This window comes from Mobula birostris, chromosome 1 (genome assembly GCF_030028105.1).
Source record: "Mobula birostris isolate sMobBir1 chromosome 1, sMobBir1.hap1, whole genome shotgun sequence".
NCBI classification, from domain to species: Eukaryota; Metazoa; Chordata; class Chondrichthyes; order Myliobatiformes; family Myliobatidae; genus Mobula; species Mobula birostris.
The window spans coordinates 178177709-178205211 of record NC_092370.1 but is presented as its reverse complement, the minus strand read 5'-3'; the positions used below and the strand labels follow the sequence as shown (position 1 = coordinate 178205211).

At 40.5% G+C, this 27503-nt stretch overlaps 1 protein-coding gene across 7 annotated transcripts in view; it reads left to right on the top strand.

The window, feature by feature from the left end:
* ryr3 (ryanodine receptor 3) overlaps positions 1-27503 on the top strand; it is a 380802-nt gene that overhangs the window by 132863 nt on the left and 220436 nt on the right. For all 7 annotated transcript variants that reach the window (XM_072266800.1, XM_072266764.1, XM_072266754.1 and 4 more), the window contains 5 exons: positions 1664-1823; positions 2906-3053; positions 16927-17132; positions 20221-20395; positions 21650-21858. In XM_072266800.1, the coding sequence (XP_072122901.1) occupies positions 1664-1823; positions 2906-3053; positions 16927-17132; positions 20221-20395; positions 21650-21858 (898 nt within the window). The remainder of the gene's footprint in view (positions 1-1663; positions 1824-2905; positions 3054-16926; positions 17133-20220; positions 20396-21649; positions 21859-27503) is intronic.

Genomic DNA, 27503 nt, shown 5'->3' with positions numbered 1-27503 from the left:
TCCTGATCCCTAACACTTTGGATAGTCCAGTCAAAACTGGGAAAATTATAATCTCCCATTAATACAACCCTATTATTGTTGCAACTATGAACAACTTTTCTTTACACCTGCAGGTTAAATTCCCACTGTCTATAATACAGACAAACTAGAGTGACTATCCCCTTGTTTCTAAGTTCTACCCATATGATCTCACTGGAAAATCCTCAAGAATGTCATGTCTAGGTACTGCTATTACTTCCTCCTTTATCAAAAAGGAAACACCCACTTCTCGGTTACCTGTACCTCCGTCATGCCTGTAGCATCTGTATCCTGGAATACTGAGTTGCCAGCCCTGCCCTTCTCTTAGTCATGCTTACATTATGTCTATAACGTCAGTCATTTGAGCTAATCCGAGCTCTGAGTTCATCTGCCGTACCTGTTCAACCCCATGTATTGAAATAAATGCAGTTTGACTGTATATTCCTCTCCCTGCTTTCACTGTTCACTGGCTATCCTGATCACTAAACTTGCTTTCACTGGGTACTGCTTTATCTCATGATGTGTCCCTGTCCCCTTCTATGCTCTCTCCCACCAACTAGTTTAAATCCTCCCATGCAGACTAAAAAGATTCCCTACCAAGGTATTGGTCACTCTCTGGTTCAGTTGTAAGCTGTCCCTTTTGTACAGGTCGCTGCTACCCCAGAAGAAATGCTAATGGTCATAGAACCTGAATCACCACCCCCTGCACTGGTTTTTGAGCTGTGAATTCATCTGGCTTACATTTCCATTTCTGACCTCACTAGCTTGTGGCATTGAATAGAATCCAGAGACCACTATCTTTGAAGTATTGCTTCTTAACTTCTTTATCTAACTCCCTAAACTCATCCTGCAGAACCTCATCCCTTGATATCTGCCTATGTCATCTGTACGAAGACATGTTGCCCTCCCATTTGAAAACTTTCTGCAGTCACTCAAAGACATCCTTAATCCTAGCACCCAGGAAACAACACTCCATCATGTCATCCCTTCTGCATCCACAGAATATCCTGTCTGTCCTCACTCACTATCAAGCCTCCTATCACTATTACTGTGAGCCACAGACCTGGTCTCAGTGCCAGAGACTGAGCTATGCTATTAGCCTCTGAAAGAACAACCCCATCAACAATATTCGGAAAGATAGTTTTGGATACCAAAGATGTGTCTTTTGAATGAAATCTTAGACTTAAACTGCCTTGGACTGAATCTGCCTGAGCTTAAAGGAATCTTTATGGAACAGCAAGTATACCTTTTCCACTTTGGGTAGGAGTTTGTGGACTTTTGACTGATTAAGATCAATTAGTTAGCTTCTGCTTGCTTATGATGTTGTTCATAGTAAGTATTCCTTGATGCTTAAAACTAGAGGAAACAGCAAAGGATTTGTATTGTCTTTTTAAAAAATAAATCAACATGTAATTAATTTGGAACTGTAATTACTCCAACATGTTTCAAATGTAAAATAGAGAGATTAACAAGTTTCCACTTTTCTTTTGACAATGAGTATGTTTACATTTATGGAAAATTTGACTTTTAAACTTCTAAGTTTTTCTTTTAGAGACTAATTGATTCAACGCTGATGATTTTAAAGTATTGTATTTTGCATTTCAACCTGTGATCTTATTCATCATTTATTTTAATTGCATTTTAGTTACATGATGTCAAACGGCTACAAACCTGCCCCACTGGACCTTTCGGATGTCAAACTACACACAGCCCAGGAAGTATTGGTTGACAAGCTGGCAGAAAACGCACATAATGTCTGGGCTAAAGACAGAATCAGGCAAGGGTGGACCTACGGCATCCAACAGGTGACTGAGATTTGTAATAACTGGAATTATGGACATATGTTCCATGGCCACATAATAGCAAACTATGCTATAAAATCATTTTGAAAAGCAGACAACTTTATTTCACATCAATTACTTATTCCCTTTGTGGAATATGTTTATGCTGGCAAATGCAAGGCATAAAGCTGAACTGAGAACAGATAATACAGGGAGTGGTTTGGACCTAATATTCACCCCGTGCTTTTACTTTAAATTCTGGACAATATTTTAAACTTCTTTGAAGTATTCTTATATGTTGCAGGTTAGTTATATTGTGTATTTAGTGTATATTAGTGTAATACAATAAAGCTTCTTTGTTGTAACTTGTATTGCCTGAAAATGTTTTAAATGGCCATCTTGATGTTCAGCTAAGTTTACAGTTGATTAGCCCACCTGAAGTTCAGCTAACCTTTCATTTCATCGGCCTTTTGGAAGCTCTCCTGACCTTGCATTTGATTCGAAGTGAAAAACAAGAGCTGGAGAAATTCAGCAGGTCATTCAGCATCTGTGGAGGAAAATAGACAGTCAGCATTCATTTCGGATGGAGACCTTTCATTTGGATTGAAAGAGTAGAGAAAGATAGCAGTTTTGGTCTTGGCTAATTATTGTCACAGTTGTAACAAGATACAATGAAAAGATTATCTTACATTTTGTTTATACAGATCAAAATCATTACGCAGTGCATTAAGGCAAAACAACAACAATACAGAATAAAATGTAAAAGCTACAGATAAAGTATAGTGCTGGTAAACAATAAAGTGCAAGAACATAACGAGGTAGATTCTGAGGTCAGGGGTTCATCTAATCGTGCAAGAGGTCCGTTTAAAAGTCTGCTAACAGTGGAATAGTAGCTGTCCTTGAGCCTGATGGTACATGCTTTCAGGCTTTCAGGAAGTTGCCTGACCTGCTGAGTGTTTCCAGCACTTTCTGTTTTTATTGAACTTCAGTCATTAGCTTTGTGTGAACACATGCATTCTCGTTGAATTTAAACTGCAAATGCAGGGCAAACACCTAAAATTAGAACCCAGAGCATATATGATGACATTAACTGTCACGTTCTACAGGATATCAAGAACAAAAGAAACCCTCGACTGGTGCCGTATAGTCTTCTTGATGAACGAACTAAAAAATCAAATAGAGACAGTTTACGTGAAGCAATTCGCACTTTAATTGGTTATGGTTACAACATTGAGCCGTCCGACCAGGAAGTTGGTGAGTACAGCAATTACTAATCAATTCATTCATTTGCTAAGATCAAATTAAAATACTGTGAAGGCTTAAGGTATGACAGTCACGGAAGAAACAGCTAATAAAGTCGCTCCATTGATGTATGTGGTAAGGCATGCCTGGAGAAGGTAATTGTTGTCTCTGTTGGATAAAGTCTATCGAAATCAATACACAATGCATTGAGATAGATGCAAACACGAGGAAATCTGCAGATGCTGGAATTTCAAGCAACACACATACAAGTTGCTGGTGAATGCAGCAGGCCAGGCAGCATCTATAGGAAGAGATACAGTCGACATTTCGGGCTGAGACCCTTTGTCAGGACTAACTGAAAGAAGAGCTAGTAAGAGATTTGAAAGTGGGAGGGGGAGGGGGAGATCCAAAATGATAGGAGAAGACAGGAGGGGGAGGGATGGAGCCAAGAGCTGGACAGTTGATTGGCAAAATAACGGATGAGGTACGAGGGGGAGGTGGGGCATTAGCAGAAGTTTGAGAAGTCAATGTTCATACCATCAGGTTGGAGGCTACCCGGACGGAATATAAGGTGTTGTTCCTCCAATCCTGTCTGCCAGAGTAAGCAGGATCTCCCAGTGGCCACACATTTTAGTTCCACATCCCATTCCCATTCTGATATGTCTATCCATAGCCTCCTCTACTGTAAAGATGAAGCCACACTCAGGTTGGAGGAACAACACCTTATATTCCGTCTGAGTAGCCTCCAACCTGATGGCATGAACGTTGACTTCTCAAACTTCCGCTAATGCCCCACCTCCCCCTCGTACCCCATCCGTTATTTCTTTATATACACACTTTCTTTTTCTCTCTCTCTCCTTCATCTCCCTCTGTCCCTCTCACTATACCCCTTGCCCGACCTCTGGGCTTCCCCCCTCCCCCTTTTCTTTCTCCCTAGGCCTCCTGTCCCATGATCCTCTCATATCCCTTTTGCCAATCATCTGTCCAGCCCTTGGCTCCATCCCTCCCCCTCCTGTCTTCTCCTATCATTTCGGATCTCCCCCTCCCACTTTCAAATCTCTTACGAGCTCTTCTTTCAGTTAGTCCTGACAAAGGGTCTCGGCTAGAAACATTGACTCTACCTCTTCCTAGAGATGCTGCCTGGCCTGCTGCGTTCACCAGCAACTCTTATGTATGTTGCATTGAGATAGAACAAGGTAAAAGAAGAACAATGCAGAACACCATGTAAAAGCTACAGAGAAAGTTCCCTGGGATGTTGTGTTGAAGTTGTCTCAGATGCTGGTGAGGCCTAATTTGGAGTATTGTGTGCAGATTTGCTCACCTACCTCTAGGAAAGATGTAAATAAGATTGGAAGAGTGCTGAGAAAATTTACAAGGATGTTGTCAGGACTGAAGGACGTGAGTTATAGGGAAAGATTGAATAAGGTTGGGACTTCATTCCTTGGAACATAGAAGATTGAATGGAGATTTGACAGAGGTATACAACATTATGAGGGGTATAGATAGGGTAAATACAAACAGGCTTCTTCCACTGAGGTTGGGTAGAGATCATGGGTTAAGGGTGAAAGGTGAAATGTTTAAGGGGAACATGAGGGGAAACTTCTTCACTCAGAGCTTGTGAGGGAGTGGAATGAGCTGCCAGCACAGGTGTTGCATGTAAGCTCGATTTCAATGTTTAGGAGAAGTTTGGATAGGTACATGGATGGCTGGGGTACTGAGGGCTGTGGTCTGGGTGTAGGTCGATGAAACTAAGAAGGTTAATGATTCAGTATGGACTAGATGGGCTGAAGGGCCTGTTTCAGTGCTGTGGTGTTTATTAATTCTATGACTATCAAATCCATTTCACTTGATGTTCCACTTTGCTCATTGTTTGGCAGAAGTCATGGTCAGTTGTTTCTTTGGGTAATTTTTTCTGTACCTGCAGCAGCAAATTTATACAGGAAGTTTGCCAGCCAACATGCACAAAGGATTTTTCATTTTTCTCAAGTAAGTAGATGAATGGAAACATACAGAATAACATTCATTTCCAGAAAACAATCAAGTTAAATGTTATTTTGGGAGGTGCGAGTTGTAACTTCTTTTCTGTTTTATATTTGTTTTGATGGTTTTTTTTTTACTTATGATGCATTTTCTGCAGCTTTTTATTCAAGCTAAATATAAATAGCACAAAATAACCATTATTCTGACAAGCCATGATGAAATGTACCATCTTAACTGTTGACATTGCAATTAAACCATCAGAAATGACCGAGAAAATTACTATCACTGATTTATTTGATGATAGTATAAGACCTTGAACTAGTGCTGCATCTATAAAGATATTTTACAGATCCTGCTGGAAATCCAGAGCAACCCAAAATGCTGAAGGAACTCAGCAGATCAGGTAGCATCCATGGAAATGAATAAACAGTCGACGGTTCTGGCTGAGACTTTGCATTGGGACTAGGAAAGAAGGGGAAAGAAGCCAGAATAAGAAGGTGGGGGAGAGGAACGAAGACAAGCTAGAAGGTGACAGGTGAAGCCAGGTGGTGTTGTGGGAAGGGGAATGAAATAAGAAGCCAGATGATAGGTGGAAAAGGTAAAGGACTGGAGAAGAAGGAATCCTACAGGAGAGGAGAGTAGACCATGGGAGAAAGGGAAGGAGGAGGGGCACCAGGAGGTGGTGATAGGCATTTGAGGAGAAGAGAAGATGTAGGAGGGGAGCTAAAGTGGGAAATTGAAGGAGAGGGAAGCAGGAGGTGGACAAGTTACTGGAATTTGAAGAAATTGATGTTCATGCCATCAGGTTGGATGCTACCCAGACGGAATATGAAGTGTTGTTACTCCAACACCTGATGAGAGTGGCCTCATCATGGCAGTAGATGAGGCCATGGGCTGACATGTCAGAATGCGAATGGGGATTGGGATTAAAATGATTGGCTACTGGGAAATCCTGCCTTTAGAAGACTGAGTGTAGATGTTCAACAAACGAACTTTCTCACACTCATTCTACCTCATAAATTAAAATGTGAATTAGAGTGCCCATTGTTTATTCAATTGTTATTACTAAACAAAGGTGTCGGACTATTGAGTTTATGTACTGTAGTTGTTATACAGAGCACAAACTCAACCTGGATTGCAAAAATCTGGCACTGCTTACTTATCTACGAATTCTCCAAAGGCCTATGTGACATGCTGCTCTCATAGTTGTGAAGTTGCTCGTACAGTCCATCACTGCTTCTCTGCCAGTCATACCATTATGAATGTTATTGCAATAACCAGGCAGCTTTCCAAATCATAATATGTACAACTTGGCTGATACTTCACTGTCACTGAACTTTATTCCAATGCAACAATGAATTATAATCAATAAAATATAGTGTCAGTCATTATCAATTCTCAGTTCTATTTCTTTGAAGTTATGAGGATCAGAATCAGTTCTAGAATGTTAAACATACCAGCAATAAAGAGATTCTGATTTCACTAACAGATTTTATATTGTTTTATGATCATATTCCATGTATTCTCAAGAGGAGCAAACCAATTGGAAAGCCTGTCATCTTGATTGTTTGTGCTTGCTGTTGTACTACTTCTGATGTAAGGTAGCTAGATGTAAGTTACTGCTCAGATCTTGGTGACTTGATCTTCCCACTCAGAGATGCTCCTTGTAGTCTCCCTGTGCTCAGACTTGCATGGTCCAGATTGGATGGGCAGTCATGTGGGACTGAAATAACCCAGCCTCAAGTGGCACAATCTTGGCACTGGCAGCATAGTAAGAATGTGCTACTCTTGAAACTCCTTGAGAGTCTTTGACAATCAGATATGTGTTGGCCCTGTCTCTACCAGCTACCTGAATCACAATGAGCAAGATATAAGTAAAGATAAATAAAATTGAAGCTGTTTTCTTTTCATTTGTAATTATAAACAAATAATGTCTGCAATACTTGTAAATAAAAATATTAAATGAATACAAATATTGTTATGGCAATTACAGACTGGTGGGCTAGAAGTACTCAATGAATATTTTACTTCAGTATTCAGTATGGAAAAGGGTCTTGGTGATTGCAGTGATAACTTGCAGCGGACTGAAAAGCTTGAGCATGTAGATATTAAGAAAGAGGATGTGCTGGAGCTTTTGGAAAGCATCAAGTTGGATAAGTTGCTGGGATGGGATGAGATGTACCCCAGACTACTGTGGGAGGTGGGGAGGAGATTGCTGAGCCTCTAGTGATGATCTTTGCATCATCAATGGGGACGGGAGAGGTTCCAGAGGATTGGAGGGTTGAGGATGTTGTTCCCTTATTCAAGAAAGGGAGTAGAGGTAGCCCAGGAAATTATAGACGAGTGAGTTTTCTTCAGTGGTTGGTAAGTTGATGGAGAAGATCCTGAGAGGCAGGATTTATGAATATTTGGAGAGGTATAATATGATTAGGAATAGTCAGCATGGCTTTGTCAAGGGCAGGTCATGCCTTACGAGCCTGATTGAATTTTTTGAGGATGTGACTAAATACATTGATGAAGGAAGAGCAGTAGATGTAGTGTATATGGATTTCAGCAAGGCATTTGATAAGGTACCCCATGCAAGGCTTATTGAGTAAGTAAAAAGGCATGGGATCCAAGGAGATATTGCTTTGTAGATCCAGAACTGGCTTGCCCACAGAAGGCAAGGAGTGGTTGTAGATGGGTCATATTCTGCATGGATGTCGTTGACCAGCGGTGTGTCTCAGGGATCTGTTCTGAGACCCTTATTCTTTGCGATTTTTATAGATGACCTGGATGAGAAAGTGGAGGGATGGGTTAGTAAGTTTGCTGATGACACCAAGGTTGGGGGTGTTGTGGATAGTGTTGAGGGCTGTCAGAGGTTTACAGTGGGACATTGATAGGATGCAAAACTGGGATGAGAAGTGGCAGATGGAGTTCAACCAAGGTAAGTGTGAAATGGTTCATTTTGGTAGGTCAAATATGATGACAGAATGTAGTATTAATGGTAAGACTCTTGGCAGTGTGGAGGATCGGGGGGATCTTGGGGTCCAAGTCCATAGGACGCTCAAAGCAGCTGCACAGGTTGACTCTGTGGTTAAGAAGACGTATGGTGTATTGGCCTTCATCAACCGTGGAATTGTATTTAGGAGCCGAGAAGTAATATTGCAGCTATATAGGACCCTGGTCAGACGCCACCTGGAGTACTGTGTACAGTTCTGGTCGCCTCACTACAGAAAGGATATGGAAACCATCGAAAGGGTGCAGAGGAGATTTACGAGGATGTTGCCTGGGTTGGGGAGCATGCCTTATGAAAACAGGTTGAGTGAACTCGGCCTTTTCTCCTTGGAGCGATGGAGGATGAGAGGTGACCTGATAGAGATGTATAAGATGATGAGAGGCATTGATTGTGTGGATAGTCAGAGGCTTATTTCCAGGGCTGATATGGCTGCCACAAGAGAGCACAGGTTCAAGGTGCTTGGGAGTAGGTACAGAGGAGATGTCAGGGGTAAGTTTTTTACTCAGACAGTGGTGAGTGCGTGGAATGGGCTGCCGGCAACGGTGGTGGAGGTGGATACGATAGGGTCTTTTAAAAGACTTTTGGATAGGTACATGGAGCTTAGAAAAATAGAGGGCTCTAGGTAAGCCTAGTAATTTCCATGGTAGGGACATGTTTGGCACAACTTTGTGGGCCAAAGGGCCTATATTGTGCTGTAGGTTTTCTATGCTTCTATATCAATGGTCAAGAAATTATTGGAGAAATTTCTTAGCAATAAGATTTACTCACATTTAGAAAACCATCTCCTTTCAGGGATAGTTAATATGGCTAATAGTTAATAGTTAATATGAGAAAACACACCCTTGTCTAACGCCTCTCTTGATTTTTGTAAACTGACTCACTTCTCCATCTATTCTTACAAGGGCAGTTTGTTCCCAGTACAGATTTCTGATTAGGCGGAGGTCTTTCGAATCTAGATCTAGAATTTTCTGTAATATTTCAAATAACTTATTGTGCTTCACTTTATCAAATGCTTTTGTGTAGTCGATAAAACAAACAAATCTTTTTGCACTTGAATAGCTCGTTCTGATAGTATCCTTAACATCAATATTGTGTTTCTTGTACCTTTGTCTTTCACAAAACCACATTGTTCTTTCCCTATTTCAGCTTGTATCTTACATTTAGCTCTTGTCATCAAAATTCTTAGAAGTATCTTGGTGAAATGACTCATTAAACTTATGGTCCTATGTAATTCACATTCTATTGCTCCAGGTTTCTTAGGAAGAGTGATAAATACTGATTTTTTTTTTTCAACTCTTCTGGTATTATTCCAGTCTCATAAATGTCATTGATTAAATCAGTAAGTTTTTCAATTCCATAATCTTCAAGGGTGATAATTTGTTCTATTACTAATTCATCAGGACCTGCTGCCTTTCCTTTCTTCATCCTATTTGTTGCATTATGAACTTCAGATTTTAAAATACTTGGACCTTCAACGTTTTTCTTAATTTCTAGTTTTTTGCCTCAATCGTCTTCAAACAATTCCTGAATATACTCAGTCCATCTGTTCATAATCTCATCTTTTTCCATGATAATGGTACCATCTCTTGCTTTCAAACATCCACCTGAAGAACAGAGGAGCTTTTTACTAGTGATATTCTTGATTTGTTGATATAACCTTTTTGGATCAGAATGTATGGTGATATCCAAAAAGGAGGAGAATCCTATCTGCAGGCTGAGAATAAACGGGGAAGACATAAAACAAGTACAGAACTTTTGCTACTTAGGATTCATATATTGACTTCAATCATCATTGGGGTAAAAAGGCAGATTATCTTCCCTGGAGGTTATTAGTGAAGAAAGTTGTTTTATTATAGCAACCTGGTAATTTTACGCTTATTCTTATTGAGACTAGGTTACTGACTAAAATTCCAAGTTTACTTCATGACTTGAATTTAAGTTCACCAGCAGCTGCGGTAAGATTTGAGCTCATGTTTTCATCAACGGTCCGGAACTTTGATTTTTAGTCCGTTGACATTACCACCATTACTATACTACCTCAATTTTCGAAGAACATCGTTTTCCTTTGCCTTCTAATCTTTTGCCCGACAATCTGCTTGGAAATCATTGAGCATCAGATCATGTTCTGGATCTAGCTTCCACGAGAAGGTCAGCAGCCAAGCAACCTGGCCAAAACAGCCTTCTGAATTGATCAGTAAGCTTGGAGTTTTAACTCTAATGATATCAGCAGCTAAGTCTCTTGCCAACTGTGACTAAATGGCAAAGTACTGGCATTTCCAATCACTATCCAGCCTATTGTGCCTCTCTAAACCAAGACTCTGGCTACCTTGAAGCCCCAGGAAATCCAGGCCAGTGCAAATTTCCCACTCTTCACTTCCTGTCTGCTGTATGTAAGCAGAAATATTCTTGGGATTTTAAGGCAGCAGAAAATGAAGATGATATGAGAATGTATAAAATGGTCAAAACAAGCACTGAAGCCAACTATTTTAGTCACTGTGAAAATCACTTCCCTGGCACTAATTCACAGCTGTTTGTAAAATTATCTTAAAATCACTTCTTCCACAAATAATTGGGACAAACAAAGAATGGTAAAGAATAGATTAAATTATTTGGAGGCTCTATTGCCATTTATCATTAAAGAGAAAAGAAGAATAGAAATAGCCAAATATAAACTTCAAAGTTCATACTAAATTTATTATCAAAAAACATATTGTATATGTCATCATATACTACCCTGAGATCCATTTTCTTGTGGGCATTCACAGTAGATACAAAGAAACACAAATGAATCAGTGAAAGACCACACACAAAATGCTCAAAACCAATGTGCAAAAGACAACAAACTGTGTAAATAAATAAATAAATAAATAAGCAATAAATATTGAGAACGTGAGATGAGGAGCCCTTGAAAATGAGTCCATAGGTTGTGGTAACAGTTCAATGATGGGGTGAGTGAAGTTGAGAGAAGTTAGTCCCTTTGGATCAAGAGCCTGATGGTTAGGGGTAATAACTGTTCCTGAACCTGGTGGTGTGGTTCCTGAAGCTTCAGTACCTCCTTCATGATGGCAGCAGTGAGGATGGTGAGAGTCCTTGATGATGGATGCTGCTTTCCTGTGACAGAGCTCCATACAGATATGCTCATTGGTGGGGAGGAGTTTACCCATGATAGATTGGGCTGTACCTACTACTTTTGTAGGTTTTTCTGTTCAAGGATATTGGTATTTCCATACCAGGGTGTGATGCAACTAGTCAATAAATTCTTCACCACATATCTATAGAAGTATGTCAAAGTTTTAGATGACATCCTGAATCTACACAAACCACTAAGAAAGTAGGGGTGCTGCAATGTCGCCTTTGTAATGGCACTTACATGCTGGTCCCAGGATAGAACTCCTGAAATGATAACACCAAAGAACTTAAAGTTGCTGACCCTCTCCACTTCTGATCCCCTGATAAGGACTGGCTCATAGGCCTCCAGTTTCCTCTCCTGTAGTCAATAATCAGCTCCTTGGTCTTTCTGAAATTGAGTGAGAGTTTGTTGTTGTGGCACCACTCAGCCAGATTTTTGATCTCCCTCCTATAAGCTGTTTTGTCACCACCTTTGATTTAGCCAATGACAGTGATGTCATCGGCAACTTAAATATACAGCATTGGAGCTGTACTTAGCCTCACGGTCATGAGTATAAATCTATTAGGGCAGGGGGCTAAGCACCCAGTCTTGTGGTGCACCTGTGCTAATGCTGATTATGGAGGAGATGTCGTTGCCAATTTAAATTGACTGAGGTCTGCAAGTGAGGAAATCAAGGACTGAGTTGCACAAGGAGGTATTGAAGCCAGGTCTTGAAGCTTATTGATTAGTTTTGAGGGGATGATGGTATTGAATACTGAGCTGTAGTCAATGAAGAGCATCCTGATATATGTATCTTTGCTGTCCAGATGCCCAGAGTTGATTTAAGAGATGACACCTACTGTTGACCTGTTGTTCCGGTAGGCAAATTGGAGTGGATCCAAATTGCTTTATCAGGCAGGAGTTGATATGTTTCATTACCATCCTCTCAAAGCACTCCATCACAGTGGATGTAAGTGCCACTGGATGATAGTTATAGAAGTGGGCTAACACATTCTTCTTGTGTACTGGTATAACTAAAGCCTGCTTGAAGCAGGTGGGTACCTCAGACTGTCAAAGTGAGAGGTTTAAGATTTCAATGAACACTTCAGCGAGTAGATCAGCACAGGTTTTTAGTACTCAGCTAGCAACCTGTCTGGGCCAGATGCTTTCTGTGGGTTCACCCTCCTGATAGATGCTCCCACATCGACCTCAGAGGCTGAAATCACAGGGTCCATGTGGCTGTGGAAGGTCATGAAGGTGCCTCCATGCTTTGACAGTCAAGCGAGCATAAAAGGCATTGAGCTCATCTAGGTGCGAAAGCTTGTTGTCACCTACATATCTTGGTTTAACTTGATAACATTTAAGCCCTGCTACAGCTGACGAGTATCTTTCAATGATTCAAATTTGGTCTGGGATTGCCACTTCGCATGTGAGATGACTTTCTGGATGTCATTCCTGGATCGCTTGTATCTTACTAGGTTGCTAGAGCTGAACTCTACTGATCTGACCCTCAACAGATTGTGAATCTCATGGATCATCCAGGGCTTCTGGTTGGAGAAGACTGAATGATTTTGAGGGGAACACACTCACCTACAGCTGTTTTATAAAGTCCGTGACAACTGTGGCAAATTTGTTTAGATCCTTTGAAGAGTCCTTGAACACAGCCTGGTCCACTGAATCAATACAATACAATAGCTGCTTCTTGGGCTCTGCAATCACTTCTTTGTTGTCCTTACTTCTGGTATCTTCCTCTTTAGCCTCCACCTGAATGCAGGTAGAGGGACAACCAGATGATTAGGTTTCCCACAATATAGTCTAGGGATGGAAAAGTAAGCACTTCTAATTGTAGTATAACAGTGGTCGAGTGTGTTGGGACCCCTGGTGCTGCAGGTGACATGTTGATGATTATCGGGGAGAGATTTCTTCAAGCAAGCCTGACTGAAGTTCCTGCCAGTGATTTGGAAGGCATCTGGGTAGGCTGCTTCTTGTTTGCTGATCATGTTATTCAATACATCAAGTGCCTGCTTAACATCAGCCTTTGGTGGAATGTAAACTGTGGTTAGGATCATGGAGGAGAAATCTTTAGGTAGGTAGAATGATATGCACTTAATCATCAGATGTTTCAGGTTGGGGAAACAAGGGCCTGGCAAGCCCACTGTTCGAGCACTATGAAGAGTTTATCATGAAACACAGACCACCTCCTTTTGCCTTCTCCGAATCAGCAGTCAGGTCCATCCAGTGTATCAAGAAGCCCTTGGGTCTTACTGATGTATATGGTGTGTGTGGGGTGAGCTATGTGTCCGTAAATACAGCAATCCCTCATTTCCCTCCGATGAAGCAATCTTGCCCTAGGTCCTCAATCTTGTTCTCCAGCAACTGTACATGTGCTAACAAGGTACTCTGTAGGGGAAGTTTCATACCCTGGTGTTTTAGTTTGGCTGTGAATCCTCCCCTCCTCTCCTCTTCCAGCCATGGTGATGTACCTTTGTCTGTTTAAAGGTTCCATACCTGCATTTCTTAGAGTTAAGTCCTTTGAGTCCTTCAGAAGATCGTGAAATTGCTAGTTCATTAAGACAGTTCAAAAGTACATTACTTAAAGGGAAATTACAGGCTTCAGATTGCAGTGAGAGTAGTTTAGAAGTTTTGTAAGCTGCCTGTAAAGCATCATAGTGTTTCATCAGTGCCATCTTGAAAAATAAATATTCTGTAAAAAAGAAAATGCAGCCCATCATTAAAGTTTTTTAACATATTTGAAGAAAGTGAACCTGAAGTACAAAGAATAAAACTGTAAAATATTTTAAACCAATATAGTGAAGATGCTGGAAAATAAGTGACAAGAGCAGCAAAATGAGGTGAGGAAAAAGATGCTTTTTCATTGCAGTGAGTGGGTTTTGGATGCACTTTCAAAGGTGGTAGTGGAGGTAGATTCAATTACAGTATTTGTATGGGAGGTGGATAAACATCCTAAAAGAAAGAATTTGCAGGTCTCTGAGGAACATATTAGATTAGATTAAATTAGGTTATGAGGACACTCAGTCCTCGCTTATTGTCATTTAGAAATGGATGCATTAAAAAATGATACAACATTCCTCCAGAATGATATCACAAGAAAACACAGGACAAACTAAGACTAAAACTTACAAAATCACATAATTATAACATATAGTTACAACAGTGCAAAGCAATAGCATAATTTGATAAAGAGCAGACCATGGGCACGGTAAAAAAATGTCTCAAAGTCTGGATAGACTCATCATCTCATGCAGGCGGCAGAAGAGAGAAACTCTCCCTGCCATGAACATCCAAGTGCCGCAATCTTGCTGATGCAGCACCATTGGAAGCACCCAACCGCAGCGGACTCTGAGTCCGTCCGAAAACTTCGAGCCTCCGACAAAGCCTCTCTCAGCACCATCCTCTGCCGAACGCTTCGACCCCACCCCAGCCGCTGAACAACAAGCAAAGCCGAGGACTCGGGGCTTTCTCCTCCGGAGATTCTGAACCACACGGTAGCAGCAGCAGTGAAGCAGGCATTTCAGAAGTTTCACCAGATGTTCCTCTGTGCTCTTACGTCCATCTCCATCAAACCAGGATTGTGCACAGCACCCTACTTGACAAATAACAGACATCACCACAGGAGTGGCCGCTACGAGCTGCGTCACGCTGCCATCTTCTCCTCCCTCCCATATGGGGGATGAAATGAGATATACTTGAACCCATTGTGGATTTGACATACTGAGTGGTGGCCCTGCCTGCTGTAAATGCTCTGATGTTGTGAAAAGAGAAATGCTGGAAACAATAAGCATCTAAATAACTAGTATGTCGCTCTAAACCAATATAATCCCTGAAGTCAGAAAAATGGCCCACCCACAGCAAAGAGCAGACATTCAATAGTAAGCAAGAGAAAATCTGCAGATGCTCGAAATTCAAGCAACACACACAAAATGCTGGAGGAACTCAGCAGGCCAGGCATTGCCTATGGGAAAGAGTACAGTCGATATGTTGGGCTGAGACCCTTCAGCAGGACTGGAGAAAATAAGATGAGTTATTAAATAGTTTGTTTGTTTAAAGGAACAGGGTCATCAACAGAGAGTATTCCGGAGGACTGGGACAATTTCAGAGCCTTTTAAAATAGTGGAGAGTAAAGGCTGATTTATACTTGTGCGTCAATTTGACGCCGTAGGTACAGCATCGCTGCGAACCCTACGCAGAGCCTACGCAGATCCCTACGCCGTAGCCTGACGTGCACCTCTCCCAAAATGTAACTATGTGTCACAGCAACGCAGACCGTAACAACTGTGATTGGTCTGCTTGGTAGCATCGCATTTCCTCCTACGCTGCAATAGCTTCCCACTGGCTGACTTAAGGGCAAGGAAGGAACTCTGGCTGCAGTGCTTTCCATAAAGCTTTACAGACCTCCAAAATTATGGAGGACACATTTCGCTTTTATGAAAAAAGACGCTCACTTTAAACTTGTTTACCCTGAGAAAGACTACCATGACCATGAAGCCTTGCGCGGGCAGGTGTGTGCACATGCGCGACGTGCCCGAATTGCAGAGTGACGCAGACACACCAACGTGCAAGAATAAATGCTCGCAACTTGCATAGGTTACTGCGTCGAGTTGACGCACAAGTATAAATCAGCCTTAACAGTTTGCGAATCAGAGATGTCTTCAGATGTACAAAATGGTCTTCAATCTGAAATGTTAACATCTTTCCACTGAAGCTGTCTGAACCATTGAATTCTTCCAGCATTCTCTGCTTTTGTTTTTCCATCAATGGGAAGCTGAGAGAAATAAGCAAGAGTTAAAAATAGTGCCAGAGATACTAATGAGACTGAAAGCCAGTTAATGCCAAGGATCTGATAACATACTGTACATCCAAAAGTTTTGAAAGAGATATCTGTACTGATGGTGGATACATTTGTTATCAAATTACAGAATTCCATAGACTCTTGAATAGTTCTTATAGAATGGAAGTATCAAATATTATCCCAGTGTTTAAGAAAAGAGGGAGAGCAAATCATTGAACTGAAGACCAGTTAGAGGACGAATATTAGTATCAGGGAAAATGCTAGAATTTACTATTTGCCAACTGGATACAGGGCATGGTAAAAAATAATAATTGGGCAGACTCAACATAGGCTCTTGGCATTGTACCTGGCAGGATAAGTAGGTGGAGCCTGTGGATGTAGTGTAAGTACAGCAGCAATTAGGAAGGCAAAAGTCGCAAGAGGATTTGAGAGCAAGTGTAAAGACATCTTATTGCAACTTTATTGGTTTCTGATGAGACCCCCGGAAAATTGTGTGGCAGGTTTTATCTTGCTGCAGAAAAGATGAACATGAAATAGAGGGTGTACAACAATAGTTCACCATATTGCTTCACAGAAGTGGTTTTCTCCAATGTTGAGAAAGTAAGAAGGCTGAGCATAAACTGTAAATTCAAGGATTTGTGGATGTTGGAAATCTGAAGTAAGGACATAAACTGCCTGAAATACTCAACAGTCAGATAACATCCGTGGAAAGAAGTACAGAATTAAAATTTGAGATTAATGATCTTTCAGCAGAATTCAGATATTTTACTGAGTTTAGAAGAATGAAACGTGATCTCATTAATAATACACAGAATTCCTACAGGATCGACAGGGTGAAAGCATTGACGAAGTATGACTACTGGTTATACTTTGTCCCATTGGGTCTAAATACCCTTCACTGAATAGTTCCTTAAAATGTTTATTTACTTGAAATTTTGTTCTTGCCAGCTACCTAATGTGAAATATTTTGGTATTTTTATATTTTAAGCTGGTGAAACTGTGGAAAAAGTTACCGTCGATAGACTCCGTTTCTTTCGAGTGGAGGAGACCTTTGCAGTCAAGACGGGAAAGTGGTACTTTGAATTTGAGGTGGTGACAGCAGGAGAAATGCGTGTTGGATGGGCAAGACCAGCATGCAGACCTGATGTAGAGCTGGGTGCTGACAGAAATGCCTTTGTTTTTAATGGCTGTAAGGTTGGTATGTCTCCTGATATTACCTATGTTATGTTACCTATCAACTTGCTTAAGATCTAAGTTTTGGTTTAGTTTTCAGATAAATAATATTTGGAGCAGAATATTCTTCAGCTTAATTCATTTATTGAAGCAGGTTTAAGAATTATTCCCCAGGCATGCTCTCACAAACTATTTATTTACAGTTGTTAGGTTCCATTTCAGAGGCCCAAATTCCAATTCAAATTCTAGTTAAAGTGTTACCCTCCTATCTTCCTTACAGTATTATTGTTTTTATTAATGATTGTCGAGGAGTAAATATTCAATTTCCTATTAAAAGGCTTGGATATTAAAGCATAGGTATTTAGCAAGATAAAATTTTGACCTGAAGTACATCAAATATTGCCTGTTCAAAGGTTAGATATTGAATCCTAAATTTTCAGCAAGATAAAATACAAAGACCTAAATTCTCATACAATAAAATAATCTGATGTTTTACAAGGGGTGATTGATAAGTTCGTGGCCTAAGGCAGAAGGAGCTGAGTTATTAACTTCAAACTTACTGCATAATCACTCAAAGAGTTGAACTGCATGTGCATGTAACGAGAGCTGTATAACTCATCTCCCTCTACCTTAGGCCAGAAACTTATCAATCACCCTTGCTCTGGACTACTTTCTGGAGGTCCAAAACACCAACTTCTACAAAGAAGGGATCTGTATGCTCCACGACCGCTGGACTAAGTGTGTAAATGTAGGAGGAGACTATGTTGAAAAATAAATGTGCTAGGTTTTCTAAAATTGACTACTTTTACCTTAGGCCACGAACTTATCAATCACCCCACGTACTTTAGGGATTGACATTGATTGTCAAGAAGTAACTGTTCAGTTGGCAATTTAATGATATAGAGATTAAAAAACAGGTTTTCAGCAAGATAAAATCCTGTACTGGAGTACACTGATCTGCAGTTGGTGCTTGCCTGATGAAAAACGTGCTAATGTTAGCATAATCAAGGGCAATTCCTAGATAGAATTTTAGCAGGCTACTGCTGAGTAATTTAAAATTCATCAGCAAATTTAAAGAGAAAACCTTTCACCAAAACTAATTTGCATCTAATCTGAAAAGCCTGGTTAGTAAGTGGTGGCTGAGAGATTTTCATAGAAAGCTTCCAAGAAAACGTTGGTATTTGTTGGGATTTACACAGCAAAATTAAGCTTTACTTGAGAAGTAAAAACTTTGCGGTCTGTCCCAGGCATGGCTGCATCATGAGGTGTAGATCTATGCAGGTGAGCGCATGCAGCCAATAATTACAATTAATCATTCTTTAGATGTGGGGAATTACTGCCACTCTGCATGCTTTAAAGCCTTTTCATATTGCACCGTGTGCTCATGCCAGAGCTGACGCAATTGCTGCCAACTATTGCACAGCTGACTAACAGATGTTAATAATATCATCAGTACAGACTGGAATGCCCTGTGACATAAAAGTTAAAGGTATTCATGCACAGAATACCCTTTGGCAGAGAAATACTTCTAATTTAAATGAATTATAAATTATTTGGGCCAAATTCTGCAGTCTTCCTTTTTAAGAGAAGCTCCTCCTGAGTCATATGTAAATCAGGTTCTCTGTGAGTACTGATAGATCGAAACTGTGTGCTTTAGTTTCTTCCTCATTAACACTGAATCCCTTCATTACCTTTTTGTCAAGAACGACAAGAAGAGTGGAACCTCATTGGGGAAAAAAAATTAGCAACATCCATGAGATGAAAAAGCACAAGAAAAATTCCTGAGAAAAATTATTTTGTCTGTACTCTTTGACATTGTCCAAAGTCCCTCAGCGTTCTACTCTTTATCATGGAACATAGCAACCATGGATATCGTATGCAATGATGGTGAATATTAAAGAATGTAGTTTTTATCATTTAGAAGAACAAGAGATCCCATTGAACATTACAAAATGCTTGCAGGGTTCAACAAGAAAAATATTTCCTTCGGTTGAATAGTCCAGAGCCAGAGTTCACAGTGACAGAATAGAGAACAAACCACTTAGGACTGAGCTGAGGAGAGACTGCTTCACACAGGGTGGTGACTCTTTAGAACTGTCCACCTTGGAGAGCTGTTGGGCTCAATCATTTAGTTCTTTCAAAACAAGATTAATCAATTTTTGGAAATTGAGAGAAATGGTGCCCAGGTGGAGGATCTACCTTGAATTTGATCAATGGCAGAGCAAGTTTTAAAGGGCCAAATCGCCACCTCCTGCTCCTTTTCCTTCATCTCTAGCCTAAATGTATTTAAATGAATGTGGGTTCTACAATATTGTTACTGTTCTCCGAACCTGCGGCCAGAAAGACCTGGGTATTCCCACTGGCTGGGTGAAAACTTGTTTATCATTGGGGCAGCATTTGTCTACTTCTTCATCAAAATGATTATTGAACTATTACTATAATTGTTTTTCCTCCCCGTTGGCATAGTCATGTGCAACCTGTTCTGTGAGACTCTGGTGCAATTCTGATTTAATCCTCATTCTGCTTTTTTAATGATGCATCATCAAGTTTGCAATGACAAAAGATGTTGGCTAAAAATCCCAAAGTTAATCATTTTATTACATCAGACTTTTTATTTCCAACAGTAATTAATGAAATGTCGTGCATAAGTTTTAAGGTATTATTCAATACACACGTTTTTCTTAGACTGTTGCCTGGGGTTGAGGGACAATCTGAGAAGAAGATGTTACAGTATGTTACCAGAGTTGATTATTTGCTTCTACTCCCATTTTATGGGTTCTGAGGAGGCAAATAAAGCAAGAGGGCACACACCAACACTTTTGTAGTTGAGGCAGGGGATGGTAATGGGCCAGGAGGGTGAATAATTTATGAGTGATCATTTTCTTTTGCCGAGTACACAGGGCCTTGGTGTACATCCAACATTCCCAGCATTAATGCTCTCATTACACTTAGTTATCTGTATTGGGTAGGCTACATCATTTGCATAATGGGCCCCTCATTCCTGAAACAGATGTGCAAATCTGATTACCAGATTGATGGAAGAAGGGTGAGAGTCATGACCGTGCAGTGATAAACTAAAATTCTTGTGGGTACTGCTTATCTTTTCCAGGCTCAGTTCTGGCACCGAGGCAGTGTTTATTTTGGCCGTACTTGGCAGCCTGGTGATGTGGTCGGATGCATGATTGATATGAATGACAAATCAATGATATTCACTCTAAATGGAGAGCTTCTCATCACTAACAGTGGCTCAGAACTCGCTTTCACAGATTTTGATGTTGAAGAGGGTAAGTTAACATTTACGCTTGGCAATTTCAATTACATGGTAATGAATTCTTCTGTAGCCGACAGGTTGATTGAAGTACCTTATGGCTACATATGAGAGATTAAGCAGAATCAGATACAAAGAGACTTCAGAAGTACATACTGTATGTATGATTGTTGCTGCCATATGTGAAATATGTTATAAAAATAAAAATCATTATAATTAATGTTAAATTTGCATGGCACGTGGCCAAGTGGTTAAGGCATTCATCTAGTGATCTGAAGGTCGCTAGTTTGAGCCTCAGCTGTGGCAGCGTGTTTGTGTCCTTGAGCAAGGCACTTAACCACACATTGCTCTAGTGTCTGTGCGAGGAGTGGCGCCCCACACAGAATTCCAATCTGTGTCTTGTAAGGCATGAAAATGCCCGACGCAGGCCTTTCATGGTCTGAGTCAACGTTGCCTCCCTTGTATGCTTGCAAGGGTTTTATTTTAAACCAGAAGTATACCTGTTTCCTGTATTTTTGATAAAATTTGATTCTCATTGTTAGCAACTCAAATACACCAGAAAATTATTTTCTGGAAAATGACAGTAAGACAATTAAACAAGCCAGAAAATTGAGGCCATTTTTTCCCTGAATCCACAAGACTGAGTGGCTTCACCCCCTTTCTATTCATTCCTCAAAATCCTTCCATAATTTATTAAAATTAATGGCTCTAATCACAGAATTTAAGATTGCGAGCCTGCTCGTAGTTATCTCTGCTCAGTGCTCCAGTGAGAATTACTGAATATGTCTTCCTCGTGTGTCGGCTTGTCTCTGACTTCTGTGTTGGTGCTTCTAATCTCCTGGTCTAATACCAGTCTTGCCACTGAGTACAGCAGTGGAGCACTGGTGTAATAGCCTAGGCCCTTATCTCGACACCAGCGGTGGCAGTGTATGTAGTGGAACCCCACTAATTCAAAAGGATTCGCCAGCCCTGAATAAACATTACTGCTATGTAACTGCTTGTTTTTCTTTATCACTTTAAGTATATTACAATAAAAATAATAGTTCATACACTTCCAGCTATTTTTAAACATCACTGATGATTAGAGTCCATGACCTGAGACCTGGCCTTCACTCATCTTACACTCTGCCTCAAAGAAGGCTCTTGGATAAGAAGGATCAGCTTGATTGATCCTCCATATCCATATCAGTTAATGCAGGAGAATTAAGAATATTTTTAAAAACAAATGTAAAATAAGTATCATTCATTTTTCCCTTCCATCTTTTTCTAGGTTTAATCCCAATTTGTTGTCTGGGCTTGTCTCAGATAGGTCGAATGAATTTTGGAAAGGATGCAACCACTTTCAAGTATTATACAATGTGTGGTTTACAGGAGGGTTTTGAACCTTTCTCAGTGAACATGAACCGTGATGTAGCCATGTGGTTCAGTAAACGTCTACCTCAGTTTGTCCCTGTGCCAAAAGATCACAACCATATTGAGGTAAGGTACAGGGTATTGTTTCTCATGAAATCGTATTCTGATTATATTATCTATCTATCTATCTATCTATCTATCTCTATATATATATATATATATATATATATATATATTCCAAGATCCATCACAATAATCTTGTTTTAAATAAAAAAACATTGATCACCATAAACAAATGCACAGTTCTAAATAAAAATTGCACAATCCTTCTGCATTATTCCAATAACCACCAAGGTTTCATGAATTTAAATTGTTCCTTTACCTCAATGCCTGACTATATGGCCTTCCTGTAACAACTGTAGTGGTAATTAATGGAACAGTATCTTTTGAAGTGAACAGAACATTATGGAGTCAATTAACTAGAATAATTCAAATATTGCAGATGTTTTGCTTTTCGTGTTTCAAAATGTTAATTTATGACTACAATTCTTTTTAAATTTCTGAAACCTGAACAGTCTGCAGTATGTTAAGTGGATTTAATGATAATAATAATAATAACTTTAGTGATCCCAAATGGGAAATTCTTTCATTACAGCATCAACATTTAAAAACACACTTAGCAGTGTGCAGATTTAACTATTAATAAAGTACAGAACAATAATACACCTCATAATAATGTACCAATGTGCAAGAATAATGTATAAAATAATAAAGCAGCGACTATTGTACTGTGATGTGTTCTCCTGTTGCACAGAGATGAACTGTTGAATATGCTTATTGCATTTTGTAGGAAAGATTTTCTGTAATGGTCCTTGTAACATTGGGGCTGAATGAGTCTGTTCGAAAAGGTGCTCTGCTGTTTATTCGGTAGGTCATGGAGAGGTTGTCCATAATGGATAACTGTTTAGTGACCTCTCCATCACTAACTCGAAAGAGCCCGGTTGTAGCCAAGGACGAATCTAGCCTTTTTGATGAGTTTATTTAGTTTTTTTTCATCACCAGCACCGATGCTGCTCCCCCAACATAAAGCAGCAAAGAAGACTGCACTTGCTACAATATTTTCATAACATTTTTCAATTTTTTGGCTTTTAACTGCAATTTTAAAAATAGGTAAAATGACATAAATGGTATTATCTATTTCCATTTGTGGTGCAGTGTTAAGTAATCTGGTAATTGAGAATTTTATAAAGGATTTCAGAATTACCAGTCTGCAGTTTTAATCTATTGTAATAAGGGCAATCAAATTCACAGGTGCATTATGAGGGGTGTTGTTGCTAGAAATCAGTCCCTATCATGGGTTTCCATTAAAAAATGCAAGTTGAAAAACATATATCTTGTACTTACACTATTTATGTAAATCCCATGAGAGCAAATTTTATTCCATAGTTTAAATTTTTGGCAAGTGATTTGTGAGCCCTGTAACGGCAAATTTCTGTTACCTGAAAATCAGTCAGTGATGTGGGAATCACCTGTATTATGGGTAAAGGTCAATATAAGAAAATTATCATTTAAGAAAGGTGCAATTTCCTTGAACCTTTTACCTACTGTGGCATTGTTTACCTAAATATTAGCTCCTTCCAATTAAATTCCCTAAAAACACAAGAGAATGCTGTAAACTAGAGTAAAAAGAACAAACTGCAGGAGAAACTCATCAGGTCATACAGCACTTATGAAGGCAAGAAGAAGAAGAAAGCCCTTATCTCTGAGTGGAATCATCGGGACACCGTTGTGATGGCGTTTTTTTTAGCAGGCTTTTTTATTTTTACGAGGCTGAGTTGCTAGCTCGACACTCAACCCAGCATGGGTGAAAAGCGTGCAAGGAACTCGGGAGCCTTCACTCCGAAGTCCGGCGCTGATGCCACTACTCCACCAGCCAGCCATGAAAGCAAAGGGACAATCAAAATTTCAATTTGAGAACCTGTACCTGCTGTTGGGTAGGAAGGTTAACAGGTGTACGCAGTAACAGTGGAGAATCTTTGGCCTTTAGGGACAGCTGGGCTATTTCATTAACAACCCCTCTTCCAAATTCTATGGCTGACGCCACTTTCTCTTAAGCCCAGTGGTCCCTTCTCCATACTGCCCTCTAGCCACTTTCCACTTCAAAAACCAGCCGTTCTCCTCTGTCTTCCCTCCCACCAATTTGCTAGAACTTGCGTTTGTGTCTCAGGCTGCAACCACCCCACCACCCTTGAATTTTTTTTTGTCGAGCAGCCAGCGATGCTGGTTGCTGTCTGTGAATTGCAACAAAAGGGTCATGAGTCCAGCAGGACATCTGCTTTCAGGGTCCTGCTGAGCTGTTCACCTTTCTAGCCTGCCCATAATCTCTCCGCAACCTCTACTCCGGCAGCACATTGGTACCTCCAGAAAGCCAAGTTCAATTCTGTCCTTGGATGTTGTTGAGTGGCATTAGCACATTGTCCCTGTGACCACTTGGGTTTTCCCTGTGAGCTCTTATTTCTTCCCAAAGACATGCAGAATGGTAGATTAATAAGTGTGTTGGGAGGAATACAAGGTGGGGCAGCTGATGAGAATGTGGGGAGATTGAAATGGTGAGTGCATAATAGTTTCTACAGACTCACTGAGCCAAGGATCCTGTTTCTCTACATGATGCTGTCAGAACTCAGGAGATAATATATGGCTCGGTTTATATTTCCTGACACCACTGGTATTTGTGTTAATGCAATTCCGAATCTCATTGCATGCCATAAAGTGTACAATCTAGTTAATTTATATTAGACTCCTATTAGGTTCCTCCTCCTTCAGCCCCTTCCTTTTCTAAAGTTCAAAGTAAACTTATTTTTCAAAGGTCTAGCTTATGGACCTCTGGTTTCCTCCCCCTGAAGCTAATGATCAGCTCCTTGGTCTTGTTGACATAAAGTAAGAGTTTGTTGTTGTGGCACCACTCAGCCAGATTTTCAATCTCCCTCCTATATGCTGATTCATCAACTGTGTCATCAGCAAACTTGAATATGGCATTGGAGCTGTGCTTAGCCTCACAGTCATGAGAGTAAAGTGAGTAGAGCAGAGGGCTAAGCACACAGCCTTGTGGTGCCCCCGTGCTGTTGGAGATTGTGGAGGAGACGTGGTTGCCAATCCGAACTGGCTGGGGTCTGCAAGTAAGGAAATCGAGGATCCAACTGCACAAGGATGTAGTGAGGCCAAAGTCCTGAAGCTTATTAATTAGATTTAAGGGGATGATGGTATCAAATTCCAAGCTGTAGTTGATAAAGATCAATCTGATATATGTATTTTTGCTGTCCAGATGTTCCAGGGTTGAGTGAAGAGCCAGTGAGATGGCATCCACTGTTGACCTGTTATTCCTATAGGCAAATTGGAGTCAATCCAAAAAATCACTTAGCTGGCAGGAGTTGATATGTTTCATCTCCAATCTCTCAAAACACTTCATCACTATGTATGTAAGTGCTACTGATGACGTCCTTTTTAGGCTCTGGTGTAGTTAAAGCCTGCTTAAAGCAGGTGCTGAAACAAGAGTTTAAAGAGTCACGGAGATTCCAGCTGGTTGATCGGCACAGATTTTAAGGACTCGGGCAGGTATCCCATCTGGGCCGGATGCTTTTCATGGATTCACTCTCCTGAAGGCTGCTCACACATTGGCCTCAGAGACTGAAATCACAGGGTCATCAGGGGCTGTGGGAGTTTGTAATGGCTCCTCCATGTTCTCATGGTCGAAGTGAGCCCAGGATGCATTTAGCTCATCTGGAAGTGAATCCCTGTAGTCGCCTATGTCTCTTGATTTAACTTTATAAGAAGAGGTGATGGTATTCAAGCCCTGCCACAGCTGGTGAGCATCCTTTGTTGATCCAGTTTTGCCACTTCACCGGTGATATGGCTTTCTGGAGATCGTACGTGGACCTCTTGTAACTGTTCTGGTCACTGGACCTGAATGCCTGTGATTTGGCCCTCACAGATTGGAGATCTCATGGTTCATCCGGGGCTTCTAATTGGGAAAGACCATGAATCATTTTGAAGGGACACAGTCATCCATAACAACCATGGTGTATTTATTCAGATCCACAGATGAAGCCTTGAACATGGCCCAGTCCACTATCTCGAAGCCATCCCTTAGCCGATTATCTGCCTCCTGTGACCACGTCTTTGTTGTCCTAACATCTGGAGCTTTGCTCTGTAGTATCTGCTTGTACGCAGGTAGAAGGACAGCCAAGAGATCTGATTTACTGAAATGTGGTCTGGGCACGGAACAATGGCATTCCTAATCTCAGTATAACAGTAGTCTAGTGTGTTCAGACCTCTGGTACTATAGGTTATATGCTAGTGGTACTTGGGCAGGGTTTTCTTCAAACAAGCCTGGTTGAAGTCCCCAACTAATATTTGAAATGTGTCTGGGTGAACTGTTTCTTGTTTGGAGACGGCATTATGCAGTATCTCAAGGGCTTGATTATAGTTGGCCTCTGGAGATATACAAACTGCAGTTGGATGATCAAGGAGAACTCCTTTTGGAAATAGAATGGCTGACATCTGGCCATTAGGTATTCAAGGTTGGAGGAATATGAATTCAACGAAATTGCCACAACAGAACACCACTGAGAGCTTATCACTAACCACAAACCTCCACCTTTTGCCTTTTCCAAATGAAGAGTTCAATGTATTCTGTAAACTGAGAAGCCCTCGGGTCTGACTGATGTGTCTGGTGTGCTAGGATAAAGCCATGTCTTGCTCAGACATAGAACACAACAATCTCTTATTTCTCTTCGATACAGCAATCTTGCCCTCAGGTCCTCAATTTTTGGCTCCAGCAACTGCACATTTGCTAACAAGATGCTGAGTACAGGGGGCTTCATCCCTTTGCTTTTCAGAGTCATCCCCTCCTGCCTCACTTCTGGACATTGAGATGAACTTTCATCCACCTAGTGGTGCCGTGCTTGCTTGGTTGATATCGAATTCTTCAGAAAATCGTGAAATCTGTTGATCATTATGTTGATTTAAAAGTACATTGCTTGAAGAAAAATTACATACTGCAGATTGCAGTGAGAGTAATCCAAAAGAGGTATATTTAGAAGTATTGTGCATAGCCTGCAGAACGTCACTGTGGTTCACCACTGCCAGCTTCTTAAATCATCCATTTCCAGCATTTTAGTTCATCCCCCTCCCCCACCCACCCACCCACAACCTTCCTCCTCATCTAGTCCTACCTATCACCTGCCAGCTTGTACTCCTTCTCCTCCCTCCCTCCCCCCTCCATCTTATTCTGACCTGCCCAATTCCTTTCTAAACCTGAAAGGTCTCTACCAAAACATCGACTGTTTATTTCCCTCTATAGATGTTGTCTGACTTGCTGAGTTCCTTCAATATTTATGTGTATTACCCAAGATTTTCAGCATCTACAGAATCTCTTCTGTTTATAATTTATATCAATGATCACATTCTATGTTAGCGTTATAGCCATTATCTTTTAATTGTGAATATATTGACTATGCCCAGTGGATTCCGGTTAATTGGGACACATTGGGACCAGTACATTTTGGCCCAATTAAGCAGCTGCCCCAATTAGACAAAGTTTCATGGAAATAGTTTGAAAGGTATAAAAATTACAAATTACAGCTCAACTGAGTAGCAAATTATGTTCTTAAATGAAATATAGAACAAATTAGAGCACTACCAATACTGTGGTGGTGGTTATCTGTCATATCAGATGATGGCAGTAAATCTGTGTGGGAACGGTTTAAAATGGA